This window comes from Tachypleus tridentatus, chromosome 10, assembly GCF_004210375.1.
Source record: "Tachypleus tridentatus isolate NWPU-2018 chromosome 10, ASM421037v1, whole genome shotgun sequence".
NCBI lineage: Eukaryota > Metazoa > Arthropoda > Merostomata > Xiphosura > Limulidae > Tachypleus > Tachypleus tridentatus.
This window is the reverse complement of record NC_134834.1, coordinates 184055784-184077230: the sequence shown is the minus strand read 5'-3', so window position 1 is coordinate 184077230 and position 21447 is coordinate 184055784. Positions and strand designations below refer to the sequence as shown.

The following is a 21447-nucleotide window of genomic DNA, read 5'->3' as shown; positions in this document are numbered from 1 at the left end:
AATCAGGAGCCGATTACCAGCGGTGGAGGACACGTCACAGATGGCGCATTATGTAGCTTTGAGCTGAAACAACTATAACCAAACCAAACCTCGGATGTCATGAGTTCGAAGTCATCTTCATAATCATAAATAGGGGATGTTTTGGCATCTGTAGATTTATCTGCGGGCTCGAGTTCTTTGTCTTTGTGTTGAATGTAGACGTTTTTCAGGTCAGGGATCAGAGAGGGAGCGATGTTCCAAGCGTTCACTCTTCTTCGTAGTGGAGAGGGCTTGGTGACCAGTGATTTTGTGGAAGGCACTATTCCTGTAAGATGACTCGCAAGTAATCTATCTATCTTTGATTTTTTAGTTATGTTGTAATCAATAGCAAAGTTCTTAAATTAAAAATAACTCACTACTGTGTAATGCGCGTAACTGACACAATTCAAGATTCGAGTAAAAAGTGAGGGAACAGGCTATATTCATTTCAAATAAAGAGCTAAAAATTCTTCAGTGGATTGGAAAATATTATTGTCTAATATGTAGAAATGTCAAAGCGTGCAAACATAATAAAGATAACAACAGTATTAAACAAGACATACACATTGATGTTTGTATGATCCGATGTTATTAGAAACAAGTTTTTACACATAACTGAGTTTGCTTTGGTTTGTTTTAAATTTCGTGCAAAGCTACACGAGGACTATTTGCGCTAGCCGTCTCTAATTTTACAGTGTAAAACTAGAAAGAAGGCAGTTAGTCATTACCACCCACCGCCAACTCTGAGGCTACTCTTTTACCAACGAATAGTGGGTTAACCGTCACCCTATAACGCCCCCATGGCTGAAAGGGCAAGAATGTTTGGTATGACGGGGGTTCGAACCCACGACCCTCGGATTACGAGTCGAGCGCGAAATTCAAAACAAACCAACCCTCTGGTATTTTTTTATTTGTGAGTCGGTCAGTAAGGTTTGATGAGAGCCTCTTATTGGTTCCGGCTATTGGTATACTAAAACAATAAATAAATTTTCATTGCAAGGATTGTGTCACAAGATAGCAAGAAACAAGGGTAACTGGGTAACTTACTCCTGATGTCATGTCTTTGGTTTAATCTGTCCTCGTACTTGTATAAAGAATCAAGTTGTGCTAAGGAGACACTTGATTTCCACGTGGATGACGCAGTTCTGTCTTTGAAAACTGTCACTTTTTAACAAACGAGGTTAAGGGATAAAATGTTGTTTAGTTTGAGAAATCCAACATTTCACCTCAAGTTTGAGTCCTGGAGTATCTTTCAGGTTTAGCTCTGTTCTTCACTATTCATAAATACAGCGCCAACAGTGCCTTGAAAGCGGTGTTTTTAGCCTTATAACTTAAACTTCAATTAAGTTTATTGACGTCACTTATACGTGTGGTCTTTCTATAGGTCAAGTCTTTTCAACACAGTAAAAGTTAAATAAAAAATACAAGTACAATGAGTTATTTATACAATGCAATATTTGGGTACGAACTTGTTCAGATTTATCACTTTAAACTGTTAGATACACACATACGTAGGTATTAATATAAATATTCTGGGACGTAAACTTCGTTTACTCAATGTAAATATTATTCACAAACGTAACAGGACTGACTGCTTATTTTTGACAGACAGAGAACTTGACCTAAATCAAAACAGTGACGTTGTTTTCAGTGTTATCTAAAAATAAAAGTAAATATTTTACCTGTCCCAACAACTTTTATTTTGGGGCCATTATGAGAGGCAAATGAGTCGTCATCATATGCTGGCTTTGAAGTAGGTTCCGAATTACCCATGATTCCTTTCGTTTCTTTGGAAGGCAGCTCCCCGTTGGCCCTGTTTTCGGTTCGAGCTCTATTATTACCTTGTTTTAACCGTCTGTGCGATGGGGACCGCCGGATTAAGACAGGTTTACCGCTAAATATGGCGTCAGTGACTGAAGATAAACTTTTTTTGGAAAAAAATCAAAGTATGCATAAGTATGGTAAATATTCATATATTCAAACAAAAAAATGTTTACTGTAAATTGATATATCCTATATTAGTAAGTATTCATTAAAATTGGCGTTTCTGATACTGTGAGCCTCTGTCCACTTACGAGGTACAACAATCAATAAAACGTAACCTGTTGTGTTACTATTCTAAACATTGTTTGTGCTTCAATTACGTATTGTATGTTTAAAAACGAATATGCAGTACGACCCTGAATTTTTATCCGTCACGAATTTAGTTACGCATTTAACATTAATATAGGGCCCGGCATGGCCAGGTGGGTTAAGGCGATCGACTCGTAATCTGAGGTTCGCGAGTTCGAATTCCAGTCGCACCATAACATGCTCGCCCTTTCAGCCGTGGAGGCGTTGTATTGTGACGGTCAATCCCACTATTCGTTGGTAAAAGAGTAGCCCAAGAGTTGGTGGTGGGTGGTGATGACTAGCTGCCTTCCCTCTAGTCTTAGACAGCTAAATTGGGGACGGCTAGCGCAGATAGCCCTCGTGTAGCTTTGCACGAAATTAAAAATAAACAAAAACAAAACTAACATCAATACTAGTTGTTCAACAATAACTTAATTAATATTATTGAACAGTTGTCTAAAGTAAATCTAACCAATACATATAACCATGTAAAATCATGTAACTTAATTCTATATCCATTATATCTGGTCAGTGGATTAGTATTGCCAACCAACAAGTAATGTTGCTTGTTAACAGACCAACGTCTGGGTTAAATTACTGTAAAACTTAGAAGGCATTACATATTTAAGTATTCCTTCTCGCTTCCCTTTCTACAGCAATAATTTAAATGCGAATAATTCGATAAAAAAAACAACTTATAACGTAAATTTGATTGTAATTAAACATAAAGCTTCAAAATGGGTTATCTGTAGTCTTCTCACTAGGTGTATTGAAGCCTAATTTCAGGCGTTCTTTAGTCCGCAGACATACCGCTTTGGCGCTGGGGTATTATAATGTAAGTTGAATAAAACAATTATGAAGCTTAAATATGAAACAGTTATGAAACTTAAATATTAAACAATTAACAAAACCTAAATATGAAATAACTAGTTTGTTAAACCAAACTAAAACTCTGTAGATCATTAACTTTGAAAAAAAGAAAAGTCAATTTGGAAGTTGCGTAAAAAGCGTCACTGAGCTATCTGTGTTATGCTCACCACGGGTATCGAAAACCCAATTCTAGCGTCTTAAAAATGGAGATTTACAGCAGAGCCACTTGGAAGCGACTTCGTAATTATTCTGACACAAGTAAAACATTAGTTTTTATATCTCGGGCATATCCTACCTGTAAAACGTTCAACACTAGTCTTTCATTATAGAATTTTGGGACAACTTCATCGAAGTTATGGTTTCTTTCTTCCCATACGTACTTGACAAGCGAGCGAATTGTAGTGCTAAAAAAGACAATAATAAATCGACAGCACCAACCAGTATTCTGTGAGGTTGCGCCGTGATATATACAAATTTAATCTTCCTCTATAACTGATGCTGGCACCCGTAAGGAAGTTACTAAACGTATGATGTATAATTCTGAATCTTGGGTTGAGGAGGGTGGGGTGAAAAATTACATTCAGGTCGAACTGAATTGACATAAAAACACCATGAGTCACTAGTGTTCTTGTCTCTTATGTTTTATTATGTGTTACTAGTTTTTACTAATAATTTTTTTACTCATCACTAACTGGCTCGTACTTTTTATATTCCATTAGTTATCACTATATTTTAAATACATTTCTTATGTTTTTCATTAAATTATGTGTCATTCGACTATATGACATTATGGTCTCTGTATTATACTACTTGTTTGTAGTCCTTTTAAAAAAATCAGCATTAATAGTATTTAGTATAAATATCATTACAGAATAACACAAACAAAACACGATCCTGAACAAACCGATAGGTTATAATTATAACTTACACACAGCATACGAAAAACATTATCAAAAATATTTTAGGCTCGCCGTGCCAAATGTTATGTGACAACTCAAACAAAAAACTAAGTTTTATCCGATTACGAATGTTTCATAATAAGCCTGCGTTGTTAAGCTAGTTTGTAATGTAAGGAAAACATTTTCGCAGGGGTATGTTTATCATCTTCATAGGTCGGATCTGATTTATCGATTGTTGAACTTACGAGGAATCAATAAATAATACGTCAATTGAAGAGACTTTGATTGATTGGTTTAAATATCCTGTTTTTATGCAGGATAAATACACGTTTTGACTTAAATATCAACACAGCCTGAGTTACGTAACGCCGTTAAAGTGCAGCGAGTTTCCTGTAGATTGTATGTTTATGTTTCTAATTTGAGACAAATAAATTAAAAATACAATTGAACCGAAAAGACTTAGTTACATCATTAAAAAACAACAAAGCTGTGTTAAAAATAACACAGAGTCTGGAGTTTGAATGGTTACAACATAGATTCAAGATGTAAATAACACAAACATCGTAGTTTAACAAAACGGAACACAAATTTATTGATTTATGTGCAGTCTTTGTGTTGACGTTTAGACACACAATAAAATAATCACGCAATGCAATGATGGCATAATATTAATATGCATTGAAGCAAATACAGTTCTGAATTGGAGACCACACTTCGTTTATGTTGTTAGAAAAGACTATTTCACTACTATAGCTTCAACAAAAGTGTTCTTGTTCACACAGTTCTGTGTTAGGTAAATACAATTTACGTCATAGTGAAAAACATAATGTTTTTTTCCAAGAGTTTTGCTTTTTATTCACACGAATACATCTTGTTACTGTAAGGAAGTTACATTTTTACATGTATAAGTCTTGTTATTTTACAAAGGCAATATTCTTACGTATGTACGTTTGTTACTGTAGTAATGTATTCGTTATATATGTATAAACATTCTTATTTTAAGGAAGTAATGTTTTCACATATGTGAGTCTAGCTATCATAATAACATGATATTTTTACATGTACAAGTCTTCTTATTGTATTGTAGTATTTCTATTACATGTATAAGTCTCGCTAATGTAAGATAATAATTACTTTTTATTAACTTGTTAGGTTTTCTGTTGCAAAACATATTGTTGGTATCAGTCACGCATGCGTTTGTACATGGTAAAACATGCTGTCGGTATCAGTCACACATTTGTTTGTACATGGTAAAACATATTGTTGGTATCAGTCACACATTTGTTTGTACATGGTAAAACATACTGTTGGTATCAGCCACACATTTGTTTGTACATGGCAAAACACATTGTTGGTATCAGTCACGCATGCGTTTGTACATGGTAAAACATATTGTTGGTATCAGTCACGCATGCGTTTGTACATAGTAAAACATACTGTTGGTATCAGTCACACATTTGTTTGTACATGGTAAAACATACTGTTGGTATCAGCCACACATTTGTTTGTACATGGCAAAACACATTGTTGGTATCAGTCACGCATGCGTTTGTACATGGTAAAACATATTGTTGGTATCAGTCACGCATGCGTTTGTACACGGTAAAACATACTGTTGGTATCAGTCACACATTTGTTTGTACATGGTAAAACATATTGTTGGTATCAGTCACGCATGCGTTTGTACATGGTAAAACATACTGTTGGTATCAGTCACACATTTATTTGTACATGGTAAAACATACTGTTGGTATCAGCCACACATTTGTTTGTACATGGCAAAACACATTGTTGGTATCAGTCACGCATGCGTTTGTACATGGTAAAACATATTGTTGGTATCAGTCACGCATGCGTTTGTACATGGTAAAACATACTGTTGGTATCAGTCACACATTTGTTTGTACATGGTAAAACATACTGTTGGTATCAGTCACGCATGCGTTTGTACATGGTAAAACATATTGTTGGTATCAGTCACGCATGCGTTTGTACACGGTAAAACATATTGTTGGTATCAGTCACGCATGCGTTTGTACATGGTAAAACATACTGTTGGTATCAGTCACACATTTGTTTGTACATGGCAAAACACATTGTTGGTATCAGTCACGCATGCGTTTGTACATGGTAAAACATACTGTTGGTATCAGTCACACTTTTATTTGTACATGGTAAAACATATTGTTGGTATCAGTCACGCATGCGTTTGTACATGGTAAAACATACTGTTGGTATCAGTCACACATTTGTTTGTACATGGTAAAACATACTGTTGGTATCAGTCACACATTTGTTTGTACATGGTAAAACATACTGTTGGTATCAGTCACACATTTGTTTGTACATGGTAAAACATACTGTTGGTATCAGTCACACATTTGTTTGTACATGGTAAAACATATTGTTGGTATCAGTCACGCATGCGTTTGTACATGGTAAAACATGCTGTTGGTATCAGTCACACATTTGTTTGTACATGGTAAAACATACTGTTGGTATCAGTCACACATTTGTTTGTACATGGTAAAACATACTGTTGGTATCAGTCACACATTTGTTTGTACATGGTAAAACATACTGTTGGTATCAGTCACACATTTGTTTGTACATGGTAAAACATACTGTTGGTATCAGTCACACATTTGTTTGTACATGGTAAAACATACTGTTGGTATCAGTCACACATTTGTTTGTACATGGTAAAACATACTGTTGGTATCAGTCACACATTTGTTTGTACATGGTAAAACATATTGTTGGTATCAGTCACGCATGCGTTTGTACATGGTAAAACATACTGTTGGTATCAGTCACACATTTGTTTGTACATGGTAAAACATATTGTTGGTATCAGTCACACATTTGTTTGTACATGGTAAAACATATTGTTGGTATCAGTCACACATTTGTTTGTACATGGTAAAACATACTGTTGGTATCAGTCACACATTTGTTTGTACATGGTAAAACGTGTTGCTTTTATTAGTTATACTTTTCATCTGCTCATGGTTAAGAGCTAATTATTAATTAACTTATTGGAAATCACTTACATTTGTTACTATAAACGTTTAGAAAAATAGACTGAAATTACAAACGACACGATATATTTATTGAAATAGTAAATAGCTTAATATTCCTTATAGCTTATGTTATGATATATATCAGAATAGCTAGTCAGGCACAACAAAACGAGTTCATTTGAATCATCAATTCAACTTTACCACACGTGTTGTAAGTACAATGTGTTATAAGTACAATGTGTTGTAAGTACAATGTGCTATAAGTACAATGTGTTGTAAGTACAATGTGCTATAAGTACAATGTGTTGTAAGTACAATGTGTTATAAGTACAATGTGCTATGAGTACAATGTGTTATAAGTACAACTCATGCCCCCAAAACTAAGTATTATCGTCTAGACGTTTAAAAGCGTAAATAAAAAGTTAGTAGCCATGAGCTGTTTAGGGAAGGTAAGTGTTGTAGTTTTAGGATAAATGACTCGTAAATATATATATTAATATTTTGGTCATTTAACAACGATCATATTTGGCTCTCGTGCACTTAGCGTTAATTATTGGCATAAATTATATTATTATTAAATTCCACTGAAATACTTAAAACAGGCAAAAGCCCAAATCTATAAGTGCTCACTTCCGGAACCTACAGTGTAATAACAAGAATACACTTCCGGAACTCCTGCTGTAACAAACACACGATCAGTGACATTCCGTCTGACATCGGAATGCAATAATAACTTAACACTGTCTAAAGCTTCGTTGAAATTATTAATAAAATGTTATCTAAAACTTGCCTAAACTCACACACCAAACTAAACATTAACTAATACACACTTAAACTTGTAATGCAGTAAAAATTTAAAATCTATCACATTTTTGCCCATTACTGTAATCTCCAAATAATCAAATTTATTTTAACTATTTCCCGAAAGGTCAATGTTTATCTATCCATAATATTTGTACTTGTTTTGTTTTTTATTAAGCCCAACGGTACAGAAAGGGCTACCAGTGTTCTTCACACCACAAATATCGAAACTGATAGAAGTCCGCAAGCACCTCTGTGCCACTGGAGGGCGTTTGTATCTGTAATTGTGTTTGTGGCAAAGCTACTGAGGTTAAATGCCGCCAACCCTAATTTTCAGTTATCGACCAATGCTAACTTTCAGCATTAATGTATCATACTCGTTACTAATAATTAATCACAGCTAATCACTGTTGTTTACAGAGTGTTTATCGTGCCTAAGTCATCTTCTTTTATCTATACACATCTCAAAATCAACCTGTTTCAAGTTCCAGTCCAAATCTTGACAGATATGATAGGCTGAAAGAAATAAACTCTGCAAATAAAGCCTAAATCAGTAACTTTAACGTTAGTGTGCTAACTAAAAGAATGTTAGTGCATATAACAGTTGACTGTAAATGCATTTTGATAACCCTAGGTAACCAGTGGGTGATATACCAGGGGAGGTTATTAAAAATTATTATTACTTAAAACTACTTGCCTCAGAGAAACTGAATTTTTACCAAAGGCACATTGAGAACCAAAGGTTTCATTGTCAGAAGTTTGGAGACAGTTCTCTAAGAGAAAGCGTTCAGTATGCTTTCCATCAATCATTGGCATATCAAGTCTGTTACTAAATAAACCTAGTGAGAGTATTTGTCTGTTTTGGAAAGTGATTAATGATTTGTATAATGTTATACACACTGGCACGCAGTTTACCTAAATCACTAATTTTGTATCGTTAAACGAGACGGGAAGAAGAGAAAAAAAACAAAAACATTTTAGGCATATCTAGTAAAAAGGTTTTAAAATGTGTGCACCTGGACGGACTGCAGTTAAAATTACAGGTATAAACTTTGGTTTCGGAAGAGAAATGTTTAATGAAAGTTACTAATAAATTCTTCCAATGTTTCGTAGAGTATGTACAAGAAACTGGCAACGTTACTTCGATGTTATGACAACTACAAAGTTAAAACCATAGAGCCAAACGTTCAACCTGCGTCGACTTAGTTGTGGTTAATAAAATGTCTATCATATACAGCGTGTTTGAATTTGTGAAACCAACCAGAACTTCTTTCCCGCATTGTTGATATCAGAAGTATTAAAGTAAGTTGGGAGAACTTATAAACTGTTTGGAATACAAATTTTGATTAGTTTATTTAATTGTAATATTCGATTTTAATCAAACATGTGGAAAACGATTTTTATGAACTTTAGTCTTCATGATGATGTCGTTCTACTTGAAAATATCATTTAGGCTAGCACACAGATGAGTTTTTAACGAAGAAGTTGTCACGTTTCATGTATGGATCAGATTACTTACAGTAGGTGCCTGTGACTTGTTGGCGATAAATTTCAACAATAAACAAACAGCACACAGCACAACTGCTTTAAAATAATATATTAAAACAATTCAAACGTATATACCAATGTCTGTTGTACTGTTCGTTATCACAGTTTTATTCAGAGCTTAATATAATTGTCCCTTTTCTGTCATTAAGTCCACACAGGCTGGTTCATTTACTGTAGAACACATTATCATTGAAGAAATTATTCTTCCTCCTCTGTCATTGCATGCCCCCCGCTAGTACAGCGGTATGTCTCCGGATTTACAACGCCAAAATCATGGGATCGATTCCCCTCGGGGGGGCTCAGCAGATAAACTGATGTGGCTTTGCTCTAAGAAAACACACTGTTATTACAATACAGTACTATAACTGTTAGTTACCCTAGTTGTATTTGGAAGGCCCCCTCCATCAGTGACACAGCGACATGTCTGCAGACTCACACTACTAGAAACTGTGTTTCAATACTCGTGGTGGATAGTCTATTGTGTAGCTTTGTGTATCCAAAGTTTCAAATAATTGTGTCTTTTTCGTCAAAGTCCATACAGACTGATTGACTTACTGCGGAACACAATTGAAAAGATTAATTATTCTTTTCTACTTTTTTATTACAGTACAATCTGTGATAAATTCACTTTTAAAATATCGGTATCATACGCTGTTTATGGCTAAGCTCGCAATCACAAAGTCTAGATCTAATTGGCCCGGCATGGCCAAGCGTGTTAAGGCGTGCGACTCGTAATCTGATTGTAGCGGGTTCGCATCCCCGTCGCGCCAAACATGCTCGCCCTTTCAGCCGTGGGGGCGTTATAATGTGACGGTCAGTCCCACTATTCGTTGGTAAAAGAGTAGCCCAAGAATTTGCGGTGGGTAGTGATGACTAGCTGCCTTCCCTCTAGTCTTACACTGCTAAAGTAGGGACGGCTAACACAGATAGCCCTCGAGTAGCTTTGTGCGAAATTCAAAAACAAACAAACAAACTAGATCTAATTTTCGAATTAGCTTTACAACGTTCCACACACAACTAGATATTATGATGTAATACACAATCATAACAGCGAGAAAACTCAGAAGGTTCTAGTAGTTTGACGCAATAATATAACAGCCATTATTTCATAACTATTGAACTACACTGCTTATGATCCCCTCCTCGCGCCATGTAAACTATTTAAATCATAACTTTCGCATTAACACAAATAGTCCTATATGTCTAAAGAGATCAAATTCTAAGAAAATTTCGAAATAAACACAAATTATAATGTATTCATACATTAGTTGCTGATCATTGTTTTGAGCATTTGAAAAGTTGTAGTTAAAGATGGCTATCCGAAACCAAAGTTCTGAAAAAACTAAAATATAATATTTAAAAGATATGTGTGGGATGTACAATGATTTGAATAACTTCCCATAAACATCATAACTTCTCTAAATTTTATGCGTTGTTACTTGGTCCCCATCTGAGACAGCTGTAAGTCTTCGGATTTGGTTCTCCTCAGCGGCTTTGGAAAAAGAAAAACCTAAACCCAAACGTTACTGCCATCTAGTGCCATTCAAATGTTTAGAAATTTATGAGAGAACACATTAAAAGGAATAATATAAAACACGTTGTTTTAAAAGTAACTAAACGACAAATTTAATGTTCTATAAACTTTAAAATAGCTACTATGTATTTAAAATATAATAAAATAAAAAGACCCATAGAAAGTTAATTTAAATTTTATCAAAATGATACTAACCGTTTACGGTCGGAAGTAATGTTTTCATCTCTCATTGAAGAAACACTTGGTAGTCTGTTAGAACCATTTAGACTTGTAGAACCTCTATTTTGTTCACTTTGTGTTTTGTCATAAGGCTGTTTCGAGTAGAAGAAACGTAGAAACCGTTAAATTACAATAAAACAACATGTCACTTTATTAAAGGTACAAAAAAAGATAAGACTTCGTGATGATGAAGTTTATTGTGGTCACGTGTTTTGACCATATCATGAGTAACAAAAAATCAATGTTATAATATTGATTACATGACAGGCATGCTTAGATGGCTTTCATTGTAATACATATATACACACACAATACAAAAACCTCAGTAGTAAACCTTTCAGTGTACACATACAATTACAGGGTCAAATTGAAACTATTTTTATCAGATTACCAGTTTTGAACTTTTCTGGGGGAGGACAAAATCCACGAAATTGGAAACGTATACTCCAACGTATACTCCAAGATTGTTTATTAAAAATGTAGATAATAGCGTACAACAAACGTAAGATGAATTAATAAAAGCTTTATATACGTTGTAAGAGGCACAAAAATATAACTAAATCTCCATCTCACTCGCAGCGTTACAATAGCAGATGAATCACAGCTAGCAACATCACAAGAGCAAATGAACCATAGCTAAGAACATTACAAAAGCAGATGACCCACATCTAGCAACATCACAAGAGTAAATGAACCATAGCTAAGAACATTACAAAAGCAGATGACCCACAGCTAGCAACATCACAAAAGCAGATAAACCACAGCTAGCAACATCACAAGAGTAGATAAACCATAGCTAGCAACATCACAAGAACAGATGAACCATAGCTAAGAACATTACAAAAGCAGATGACCCACAGCTAGCAACATCACAAAAGCAGATAACCCACAGCTAGCAATATCACAAGTACAGATGAACTATAGCTAAGAACATTACAAAACCAGATGACCCACAGCTAGAAACATCACAAGAACAGATGAACCATAGCTAGCAACATCACAAGAACAGATAAATCACACCTAACAACATCACAAAAGCAGATGAACCATACCTAACAACATCACAAAAGCAGATGAACCATACCCAACAACATCACAAAATCTAAGAGAGCTTGGCAAATTCAAATATAAGTATGAAAAGCTACATGTATAAATATCTGACTGCATGTTTACCTGTATGTATTTATATTTGTTTGTCTCACCATCTATCGACATATATATATATTTGTCCGTTTGTATATTCTCTATTTTATTAACTGTCTCATAAAACTTAATCCATTGTTCTTGTACGTTTTCATCTCTGATATAAGTTTCAGTTATTTTATCTCACCGTTAAACGAGTGTCCAGTTCCTCCGCTTCCGGATCGTTTTCGCTCGTTCTACGACTCCGTACGCTGTATTGAGGCTCCACCATCTTCCACAGAGCGCCCAAGACTTGGTCATTCTGACGTGTTGGTGGCCGTTGGTGACGACTTCTAGCTGACAGTGCTCTAGCCAGAGTCGGCTTTAATGGTATTGGTGAACTTTCTCCCACAGTCATGTCTAGAGGCAGCAAACAAAACCGTGTCACATGAGCGCACGTCTGAATGATACCGTAAGGTATCAAATAATGTACAAACAAACACAGATGAATTGGACAGTGACTGCCTATTTAGGGGTAATAGCTGTGGAGAAAATATTTGAGAACTGATCCACAAAAGCAGAAAAAGGAACTTTACACTTTGTAAGCTAGTCCTCAAAGCCTTTTCTACACGTGTTACCCTGAACTAGACGGTTGTTGTCAATTTCAACTATTATTTGTTCATCAAGAAGTCTGTGCATAAGTTATCTACACATATCGTTCAGGTATAACTGTATGTTTTACTATGTGATTACTGGATAAAAACGTTGCTTGTGCATTTCAAAATGTTTAAGTAGGCTAAACGTTTCGTCAGCCAGTCTGCTTGTCCTTGTTTTGGCTCTCTTTCAAAGCGTCTAACATGCTCTACAGTTCAGCAAACAAAACTTACTAAACATTTCCATTTTAAACTTACCTTTCCAGCGTTCTAGACTTCCTTTATTGTTACAACACAATTTTCCTGTATCTTCGTGTTTTCTCATGTGTTCCTGTCACTATCATAACACTGTTTCGAGCGCCACGGTGTGATTATTACATCATCACTTAGGTACGAAAAGGGAATTGGAAGTTTATTTTTATACGCTGTGCACGTGTGTCACGCGTAGATTCCAAGTAGGCGTGTTAGCAACCAGCGGACATCCAAATAGTGTAAAAATACAATCTCAATTTTAAAATCTAAAAAAGGACTTATGTAAGATATCCTGTATAATTTTTTACCAGCTTTTTCTAGAAGTTTCTGTAAACAAAGATGTTGTGTTGAGTATTAAAGAACGACACGGTCAGTAAACTGTTACAAATTTGTTGTTTTCACTCAGCATCTCCTAACTTTCTGTTTTATAGACGTAATTATTTTTTTCACTTACGCGCGTACTAATATCGGAAGTAAGAATCCGTACGTTATGGTGAATCCGTATTAAAGGTGTAGAAAGAGCTTTTGTAGAAACTAGCATTTATTTATTTGCTCTTACGCGCTTAATGTGTGTTACGAGCGTAACACATTTTATCGTATATGTTAACGCTACTTCGTCTGCCTCACCTATTTTGTTTCATTTTGTCTGCAAAGACGGGGAAAATTTTCTTGCTTCTTTCAATCCGCGTGAGACCGTCACCAGCAGAGTTTGTTCTTTCGAACTTTTGTGACGGTCCAGTCTGGAGCAGTTAAAGTTGCAACAGTGTACCTGGAATTATCATCATAATAAGATAAATATTTACGACTAAATGAGTTTCATAAATCGAATTAACTTAAATTTGATATCAAAATATATCTTAGATAAAGTATTTGGTTTGTATAATAAAGTATTCTTTGTTATTTTGCGACGATCGAATCCTTAATGTGATTTTTGTGTTTTTTCTTTTATCCCCAAATTGTTTCACAACTTCGACATTTATGTAACTTTTCAAAACTGCTAAAGCTCATAACAGATGGCGCTAACGTTAAAACTGGAAATATTGTCGTTTTTCAGATGAAGTGTCGAATTATACAATTTTCAATAACATGTTCTAGCTAGATGGAATGCCGTTAGTTTTACTGATGACATTCCTGTGTATACCAGAGAATGTAGCAAAGACAAAATTGAAAACAAGATGTAACCAAAATTATTAAATGTTGCATTTACTCAAGAATGACCACCAGTCCTACCAAAGCTACAGCCATGTTCTGCGCTATCAGCAACAAACAGATTTATGAGAAAAAGTCATCACCGTCCTTTGTGGGCATCGCTGTCCTTCTGGGATAAAAATTGAATACCTGAGATGAATCTTTGACAGATAATTCAAGGTCACTAACTTACTTAACAATATGTTAACCAAATCTACCAAAAACACCAATGCATTGAAAGTTGCAGGTGGGAATAGAGCTTAAGAACATTACTTGTTTATGTTGTACTGAGGTCTTATCTACTCCGTTTTGTATTATACACCAAATATAACTTGTATGAGTACTTTACAGCTAGATAGGATTGAAAAGTTACAAATCTCCTGTTTAAGACTAGTCGCGGGATACAGGGGCGTAGATTTTTTACACCCGATAGGGGGATGATTTTTACAACCACTTATGTGGACTGTTCAATTTGCAAATTGGTAATCTTTGATTACGTGAACCTGAAAGCTGTAAACATGCAGTCACAGAGTAATCTTGTTGCCACGATACTTCAAGGTTTCTATGTAGATTTGTATAAGTGAAGTGTTGTGAACAGTTTTCAAAATGTTAATAGAATAAAGACAAATGTGTCACATATTAACTGCCACATGAATTTATTCCTGCACAATGCACAGTATTAAAGATGGCTATTATACTTGACAAGGTTACTAATAACTTTCATTGCATGAATTACGTTTTCAAATATTAATAAAATTAGTAATTACCCTTGATAAGTTTATATCTACTGAAAAACTGTTCATGTTGTTTGATAAAAATAATTAAAATGTCTTTGTAAACTCTTGAAAATTACACATCAATACAATGTAGCACATAATTATTCATACTTAGAAGCGTGTGTGTTTTCTTAGAGCAAAGCCACACCGGGCTATCTGCTGAGCCCACCGAGGGGAATCGAACCCCTGATTTTAGTGTTGTAAATCCGGAGACATACCGCTGTACTAGCGGGGGACCACTTCGAAGCACTCCAATATTAAAAATGTACATTTCGGCTACTGAAAAAGCCTACTTCTAGGCCTAATTATAAGATACGATTGGTAAGAACACGAGAATCACAAGAACAAACACACAATTTGTAGGTCTGTGATCCAATAAAACAATTCAACAGACCAAACTCTAGGGGGGATGATTGTATACACCATACCCCCCACCTAAAATGAAGGGGGAGATGTATCTTACCCATCCCCCCCCCCAGGATCTACGCTCCTATCACTGAGATATATTTCAAACAACCAATTCAAAGCTTCAGATCCACTGCAGAATATCAACAGTGCTTACGAAAATAATTATTCACTGGAGCCTTGCTGTCTAAAGATCATACATTTTATCATAAAGTTACTGGCGTGTGTGTGTGTGTTTCTTACAGCGAAGCCACATAGGGACATCTGCTCAGCCCACCGAGGGGAATCGAACCCCTGATTTTAGCGTTGTAAATCCGAAGACATACCGCTGTATTAGCGGGGGGTAGTTAGTGGCTTTTTCAACTGGGACAGTTTAGTTTCACGATAAATGTGCCCATGCCAACCAAACAGTGGATTGCTTATAAGAGGTAGTTATGAATAAACAGATGCTACATAACTATCATGGAAATAATATGTCGTCACTAGATTTTATATTTCCCCATTACACTACTGTGCAAAAGTGTTAGGACAAAGAAAAAAAATTCGATGTCAGGCTACTTTCGATGAGTAATGAAAAGTAAACCACAGGTGGAACATTAAAATGTTATTAATCTTCGTATTTAATACAACAGAAACTCAGAGGAAGTGATTGAGTTCAGTTAATACTTTATGTGTCTCCTTTTGTTTTGATAACTACAGACAGTCTTTCAGACATTGTTGTAACATGTTTAATCAAAATATCTTTCGGTACATTATTCCCAATGTTTCTAGTACACCTACATAAAGTTTCTTTAGAACTAACTTTTGATTTCTCAAGTTTTTGATCTATAAAATCCCAGATCTGTTCAGTAAGGCTGAGATTGAAGCTCCGTGGGGCCATTGCATCCATTGATTGACTCCATCAGTGTTTCTCTTAGCTAAGTAATTTCTGCATAGATTGAATAAATGTTTGGGGTCACTACCTTCTTGGTATTAGAATCCTTTACTATTAATACACAAACCACTGACCGCTGATGGCACTTATGCCGGTCCTCTATTTTGTAAATAACTCCTGTCTCCTCAGGAGAAAAATATCCCCAAAACAAATATTTTAAACTTGGACTCATCCATTCATCACATCATTTTCCAGTCTTTGTACTTTTTAGCAACTTTCAATACTTGGAGATCGAAGTATAGGTTTTTAATCTGTTACACGACTAAATCTTACATTTTCATTGAGATTTTTTGATACTGTAGATCTGGACACTTTTCTGTCACTTAGTACATGTTCATTTATATCATGCTTGAGATCAGTGACAGCCTTCCTTCTGTTCCGAAGGTTGCATAAACGAAAACTTAACATCAGTATCATTGTGTTTAGGATTTCTGCCTCTTTCTTTCCTATTTTCAAATTTACCTGTCTTGGTCTTACGGTTTCTGGTGAACTTGACAGTGTTTGGGAAGTGTTTCAAGGCTGCAGTATTTTGTAGAAGAGTCCAACCAGCATCACATGAAGCTTTTATACAAACTATTTGCTCTACTATCAAATCTTTATATTTTTTAGGCCGTGAAGTGTCAGCAAAATTTGATATATACGTAGTGTTCAACACTGTTTTTTTATGAAGGTTTATTTGTGAAAAACCCATTAAATTGATTTATTCTAGCATATATCGGTATCATATGCTAACTCCTTGCTAGCTTCTTTCTGTATAGTTAAGACACTGCATGGGGTACCACGACAATTACTTCAGACCCTAAATTTGATCAGTATGTTAGTTCAAACAGACCCCTTGTTACATGCCCTTGGTACAAGTATGTGGAATTTCTAAAATATGATAAGTATTCTCACCATTCAATTGTCGTCATCGAGTAGTGAGATATTACAACAGTGTTGAAAATTACATTATTTAGTGAAATGAAAGAATTAGCCTCATAAAATGGAAACAATGACAACATATTTTCTTATCCTAACATTTGTACAGTACTCTAGAGTAGACATCTGATGCTATGGGATTCGTAGAATCCAACTTAGACAGAAAATATAGCGGTTGGAGAGAAGATGAATCACGAAAAACTTATTTAAAGCCCAAGGTTGATGATCACCTGTCGTCGTAACCGCAGATAGCTCATACAACAAAGGTAATGAGAGAACTGGTTGATGATTATTTTCATTGTGTCATGGAAATAAAACACCCTGAAAAGTTCTTGGAACACTGAAACATCAAACAAGCAACACGACGATTGCACTTGAAGCCATAAAACAAGATATCCTCTGGATTAATTAAAACAACGAACCACAAATTTACAGTCCCTCAAAAATAATATTTGCGACTGACTCCCTAGTAGCACTGAATAAGATTCAGGATGGTTAGTTCAATGTATGGCAGAAACCAAACGAACTGCATGATAAGTTCATCATCTGAATCTTTGTGACAGCCGTGTGAGGATAAAGCTAAACCAGGAACATGATAACCTTAGAGGGTAGTCTGACACAACTCTATTGGCAGGATGTCGATCTCCTTTGCACCAGTAAAGTAAAAGGAGCAATAGAGGAATGACATTCATAGGGATTGAGACTGTTTGGGAAATCAATAACATAGTATAGAGCCAATAGCGGAAAGAATTCTGTTCTACCTTTTACGAGGTAGCTGTGCTACACATGAGGGGGCAGCACCTGGAAGTGTAACCCATGGGATTCTCATCTATTGTTTAATGTCAACTCGTTTCCTCTACCTTCATGAAACAATGTTTTATAATTAATGTTCTATATCTTTCCAGATGAGCACATTAAATGTTTTAAAATAGGAATTTATACTTTTCAACACATAAAACAACAGGAATTGATATCTTTTCCGATCAAATGACCCCAGCGGTACAGCGGTTTGTCTGAAGACTTGCAACTCTAGAAACCAGGTATTTTGTTACTCATCGTGGGCAGAACACAGATAACCCACTGTGTAGCTTTGTGTTTAATTACAAAGAAACAAACCGACCAAAGTACTGTACTAAGTTTCGAAAGTGGTTTCTGGTTCTTTTTCGTTAGGTTAATCGTTCATTCCTTGAAGGGATTGCTTTCTCATGGACGTAAACGTCATGCCTAGAAGATTCACGTTATAGAAAAAATAATTAAGTTGGTTCTCGAAATTACACAGGTATGTTTTGAAGATGGAATTTTCAGTAGACTCTGACAGATCTTTTATTGTATTGTATTAAACTAATATTCCACTCACAAAGTACGTTACAATAAATGTTTATGGATTACACTGCAGCTCGTTACCACCAAAACGCGCTCTGCAATTTTGAGCCGGGGGTGCATTATAGGAGCATAGGTCAAATCAAGTCAGATCAGGATGGTCCAATGGATGGTAGTGGGTGCTTTGACTAACTGCGTGAAAGTCATAAAATAATTAAAAAAACTAATCGTCATAATCAAACAAACAAAAAAACGAACACAGAAAAAGAAACTGTTTAAGTAATAAAGTTTTTTGTTTGTTTGTTTTAGAGTAATAACCACATTGGGCTATCTGTTGTGTTCACAGACATTGGAATTTTATAGACTTACCGCTGTTCCATCGTAGGACCAAAGTAAAACAAAAAAGGAAGAAAATGAAGTGAAATGAAAGCCACGGATATCTTTCATTTGTTTCTTCTCAAGCAAAAAGTTACACAATATACTATCTGACTGTGCCCCTCATGAGTATCGAAACCCCAATTTTAATGTTATAAATTTCAGGCTTATCGCTAAGTTACCAAGCCCATAGATAACTGAAAGTACACATTGTTGTTGGCCTGGTGATTAGCACTATGCAATCTATGAGTCACAAGTTCCAATCCAGTTACCTTATACCTTCCTCTTTTCAGCACTGAGGAGTTATAAAGTGACGGTCAATTACACTATCCCACCTTAACCAAAGAGTTGATGGTGGGTGGTTGACTAGCTGCTCTCTCTATATATCTAATCGATCATTTTAAAATGAGGGATGAATAGCACAGAAACTTTCGAAAAACATTGTGCGAAATTCAACAAACAAAACAGACAAATATTTTTAGTGCAATTCCAGAAAATGGTCTGTTTTTAATATGTTTACCGAAGGAAATCAAACCCCGGATTCTGAAAGCACACATTCAACTTAAAGAGCAATAAAAGTGTGTTAATGATAAAAAGAAATGTCAAAGATCCAAACACAACAATGGGAGTTATGATGACAAATATTGATAGAGATTCCAATAAAAACCTGGGATTAATGACAAGGAAGACAATAAATAATCACAATAAAAATCAATAATTACGCTAAGGAAAAAATAACAACTATTATAATAAAAAGAATGTAGTATGATGTAAAGAATAGTTATTGAAATTCAAATAAAAACTGATATTTAGATGAAAACGATAATCAGCTTCTAATGATAAAATTGGAAATAATAGTAAGATATAAATGGAATGAGAAGGATAGTAAGAAATAATATGAAATATTCAAATAAAACCTGAGTAAAATAGTGAGCTCATATGTTTGATTATAAGTACAAAACTCACAATTGGCTGTATGTGCAGGAACAGAATCACGTATTTTAAAATCAGAAGCCTTCAATGGGCCGAGGCATGGCCAGGTGGGTTAAGGCGTTCGACTCATAATCTGAAAGTTGCGGGTTCGAATATCCGTCACATCAAACATACTCGTCCTTTCAGTTGTTGGGATATTATAATGTAACGGCCAATCCCATTATTTGTCGGTAAAAGATTAGCCCAAAAGTTGGCGGTGGGTGATGATGACTAGCTGCCTTCCCTCTAGTCTTACACTGCTAAATTAAAGATGGCTAGCGTAGATAGTCTTCGTGTAGCTTTGCGAGAAATTCAAAAGCCAAACAAACAAACAAGCCTTCAATGGAAAATTAAGAGAAAGAAGCTGGGGCTCGACTAAAATATCGTTTGTTGGTTTTAACATTTACTGTGGTACGAAGCACGATTATAGTCATTATATTAGTTATAAGAAAACAGCCTTGGGTTTACAGTACTTTTAAACACTACAGTCTTTATTCTTAATACGCGACGTTGGCAGTAGATATGGTGAAGGTAGTATGGTCGAAATACCATCACAGACTCTTCTTCTCGGAAAAAAATTATAAAGGATGGAATAAAGAAGATAGCATTTAAAAATAAAATAAATCTAAAACTATTGTCATATTTCTTTGTTTAATTGGACGCCGCTCAAAGATACGACGAGGGCTATATGTCTGTACTAACCATTCCTGATGTTGACATAATGGAATAGATGTAAAGTAGCTTGCCAACAAGATTTACCACCAAATCCTGTCTTTTCAAACCGATTAGCTGTATTTGAGCATCACTTTTAAAATGCACTCACAACCCCAAAGTACACAGTGCAATTAATATGCATAGTAATCAGTAACGGGACACAAACAACGGATCCTTAGTAAGAAATGTTAACCAGTGAACCGTTATAAATTTTTAGAGTTATCGCTGTGCCACTGGGGAGCGTGCTGAAGTGATAAAACAAGTATAATTCTAAACAAATATACACAAGTAAATACTAACTATCTAAACAGTGTTTATGTTGAAGTTACATATCTATGTCAAAGGGCAAAACAAATAAAGGAGCAGAAAAGATAGACACGATAAAATAAGTAAGAAAATAACAAGAACTAAACACTCAGAAAGATAAATATATAAATCAAAGTTGAGTCGTATTTTTAGTAAATAAATTAATTTGTTTTGGTATGTTTCGTCTTTAAAGCTGCGTAATTTCAGCGTGTTTTACATAATGTATTTTTAACGACCCAAAAGATGAATGTTTTTGAATAGTTGACTTGTTTCCTTTTATTCTTTTGAATAAAAATATTGAACTACTAGATAGCAGTCGAGTTTCTGTTTTAAAAAACAAACAAACAAACTCCTCATATATTTCGCGGGGTTCTTTTATCATAATTCATATTTCATAGAAGTCACTCTCATTGGGTTTGCGTAATTATCATCTCTAGATATGATAAAACGGTAATATTCGGAACAATGGGTCTATATCTTACTAACAA

General features: G+C 35.1%; 1 protein-coding gene across 5 annotated transcripts in view; it reads right to left on the bottom strand.

The window, feature by feature from the left end:
- LOC143231091 (uncharacterized) overlaps nucleotides 1-21447 on the bottom strand; it is a 53520-nt gene that overhangs the window by 28836 nt on the left and 3237 nt on the right. Inside the window, exons 2-6 of one of the 5 annotated variants that reach the window (XM_076465638.1) lie at nucleotides 13679-13820; nucleotides 12355-12566; nucleotides 11001-11116; nucleotides 1701-1942; nucleotides 18-304 (exon numbers count right to left, since the gene is read on the bottom strand). In XM_076465638.1, coding sequence (XP_076321753.1) covers nucleotides 18-304; nucleotides 1701-1942; nucleotides 11001-11116; nucleotides 12355-12564 — 855 coding nt within the window. In that variant the 5' untranslated portion in view covers nucleotides 12565-12566; nucleotides 13679-13820. Of the gene's footprint in view, nucleotides 1-17; nucleotides 305-1700; nucleotides 1943-11000; nucleotides 11117-12354; nucleotides 12567-13057; nucleotides 13208-13678; nucleotides 13821-21447 lie in introns of those variants that run through there. The other 4 variants (XM_076465640.1, XM_076465637.1, XM_076465639.1 and 1 more) reach the window with 4 other exon arrangements.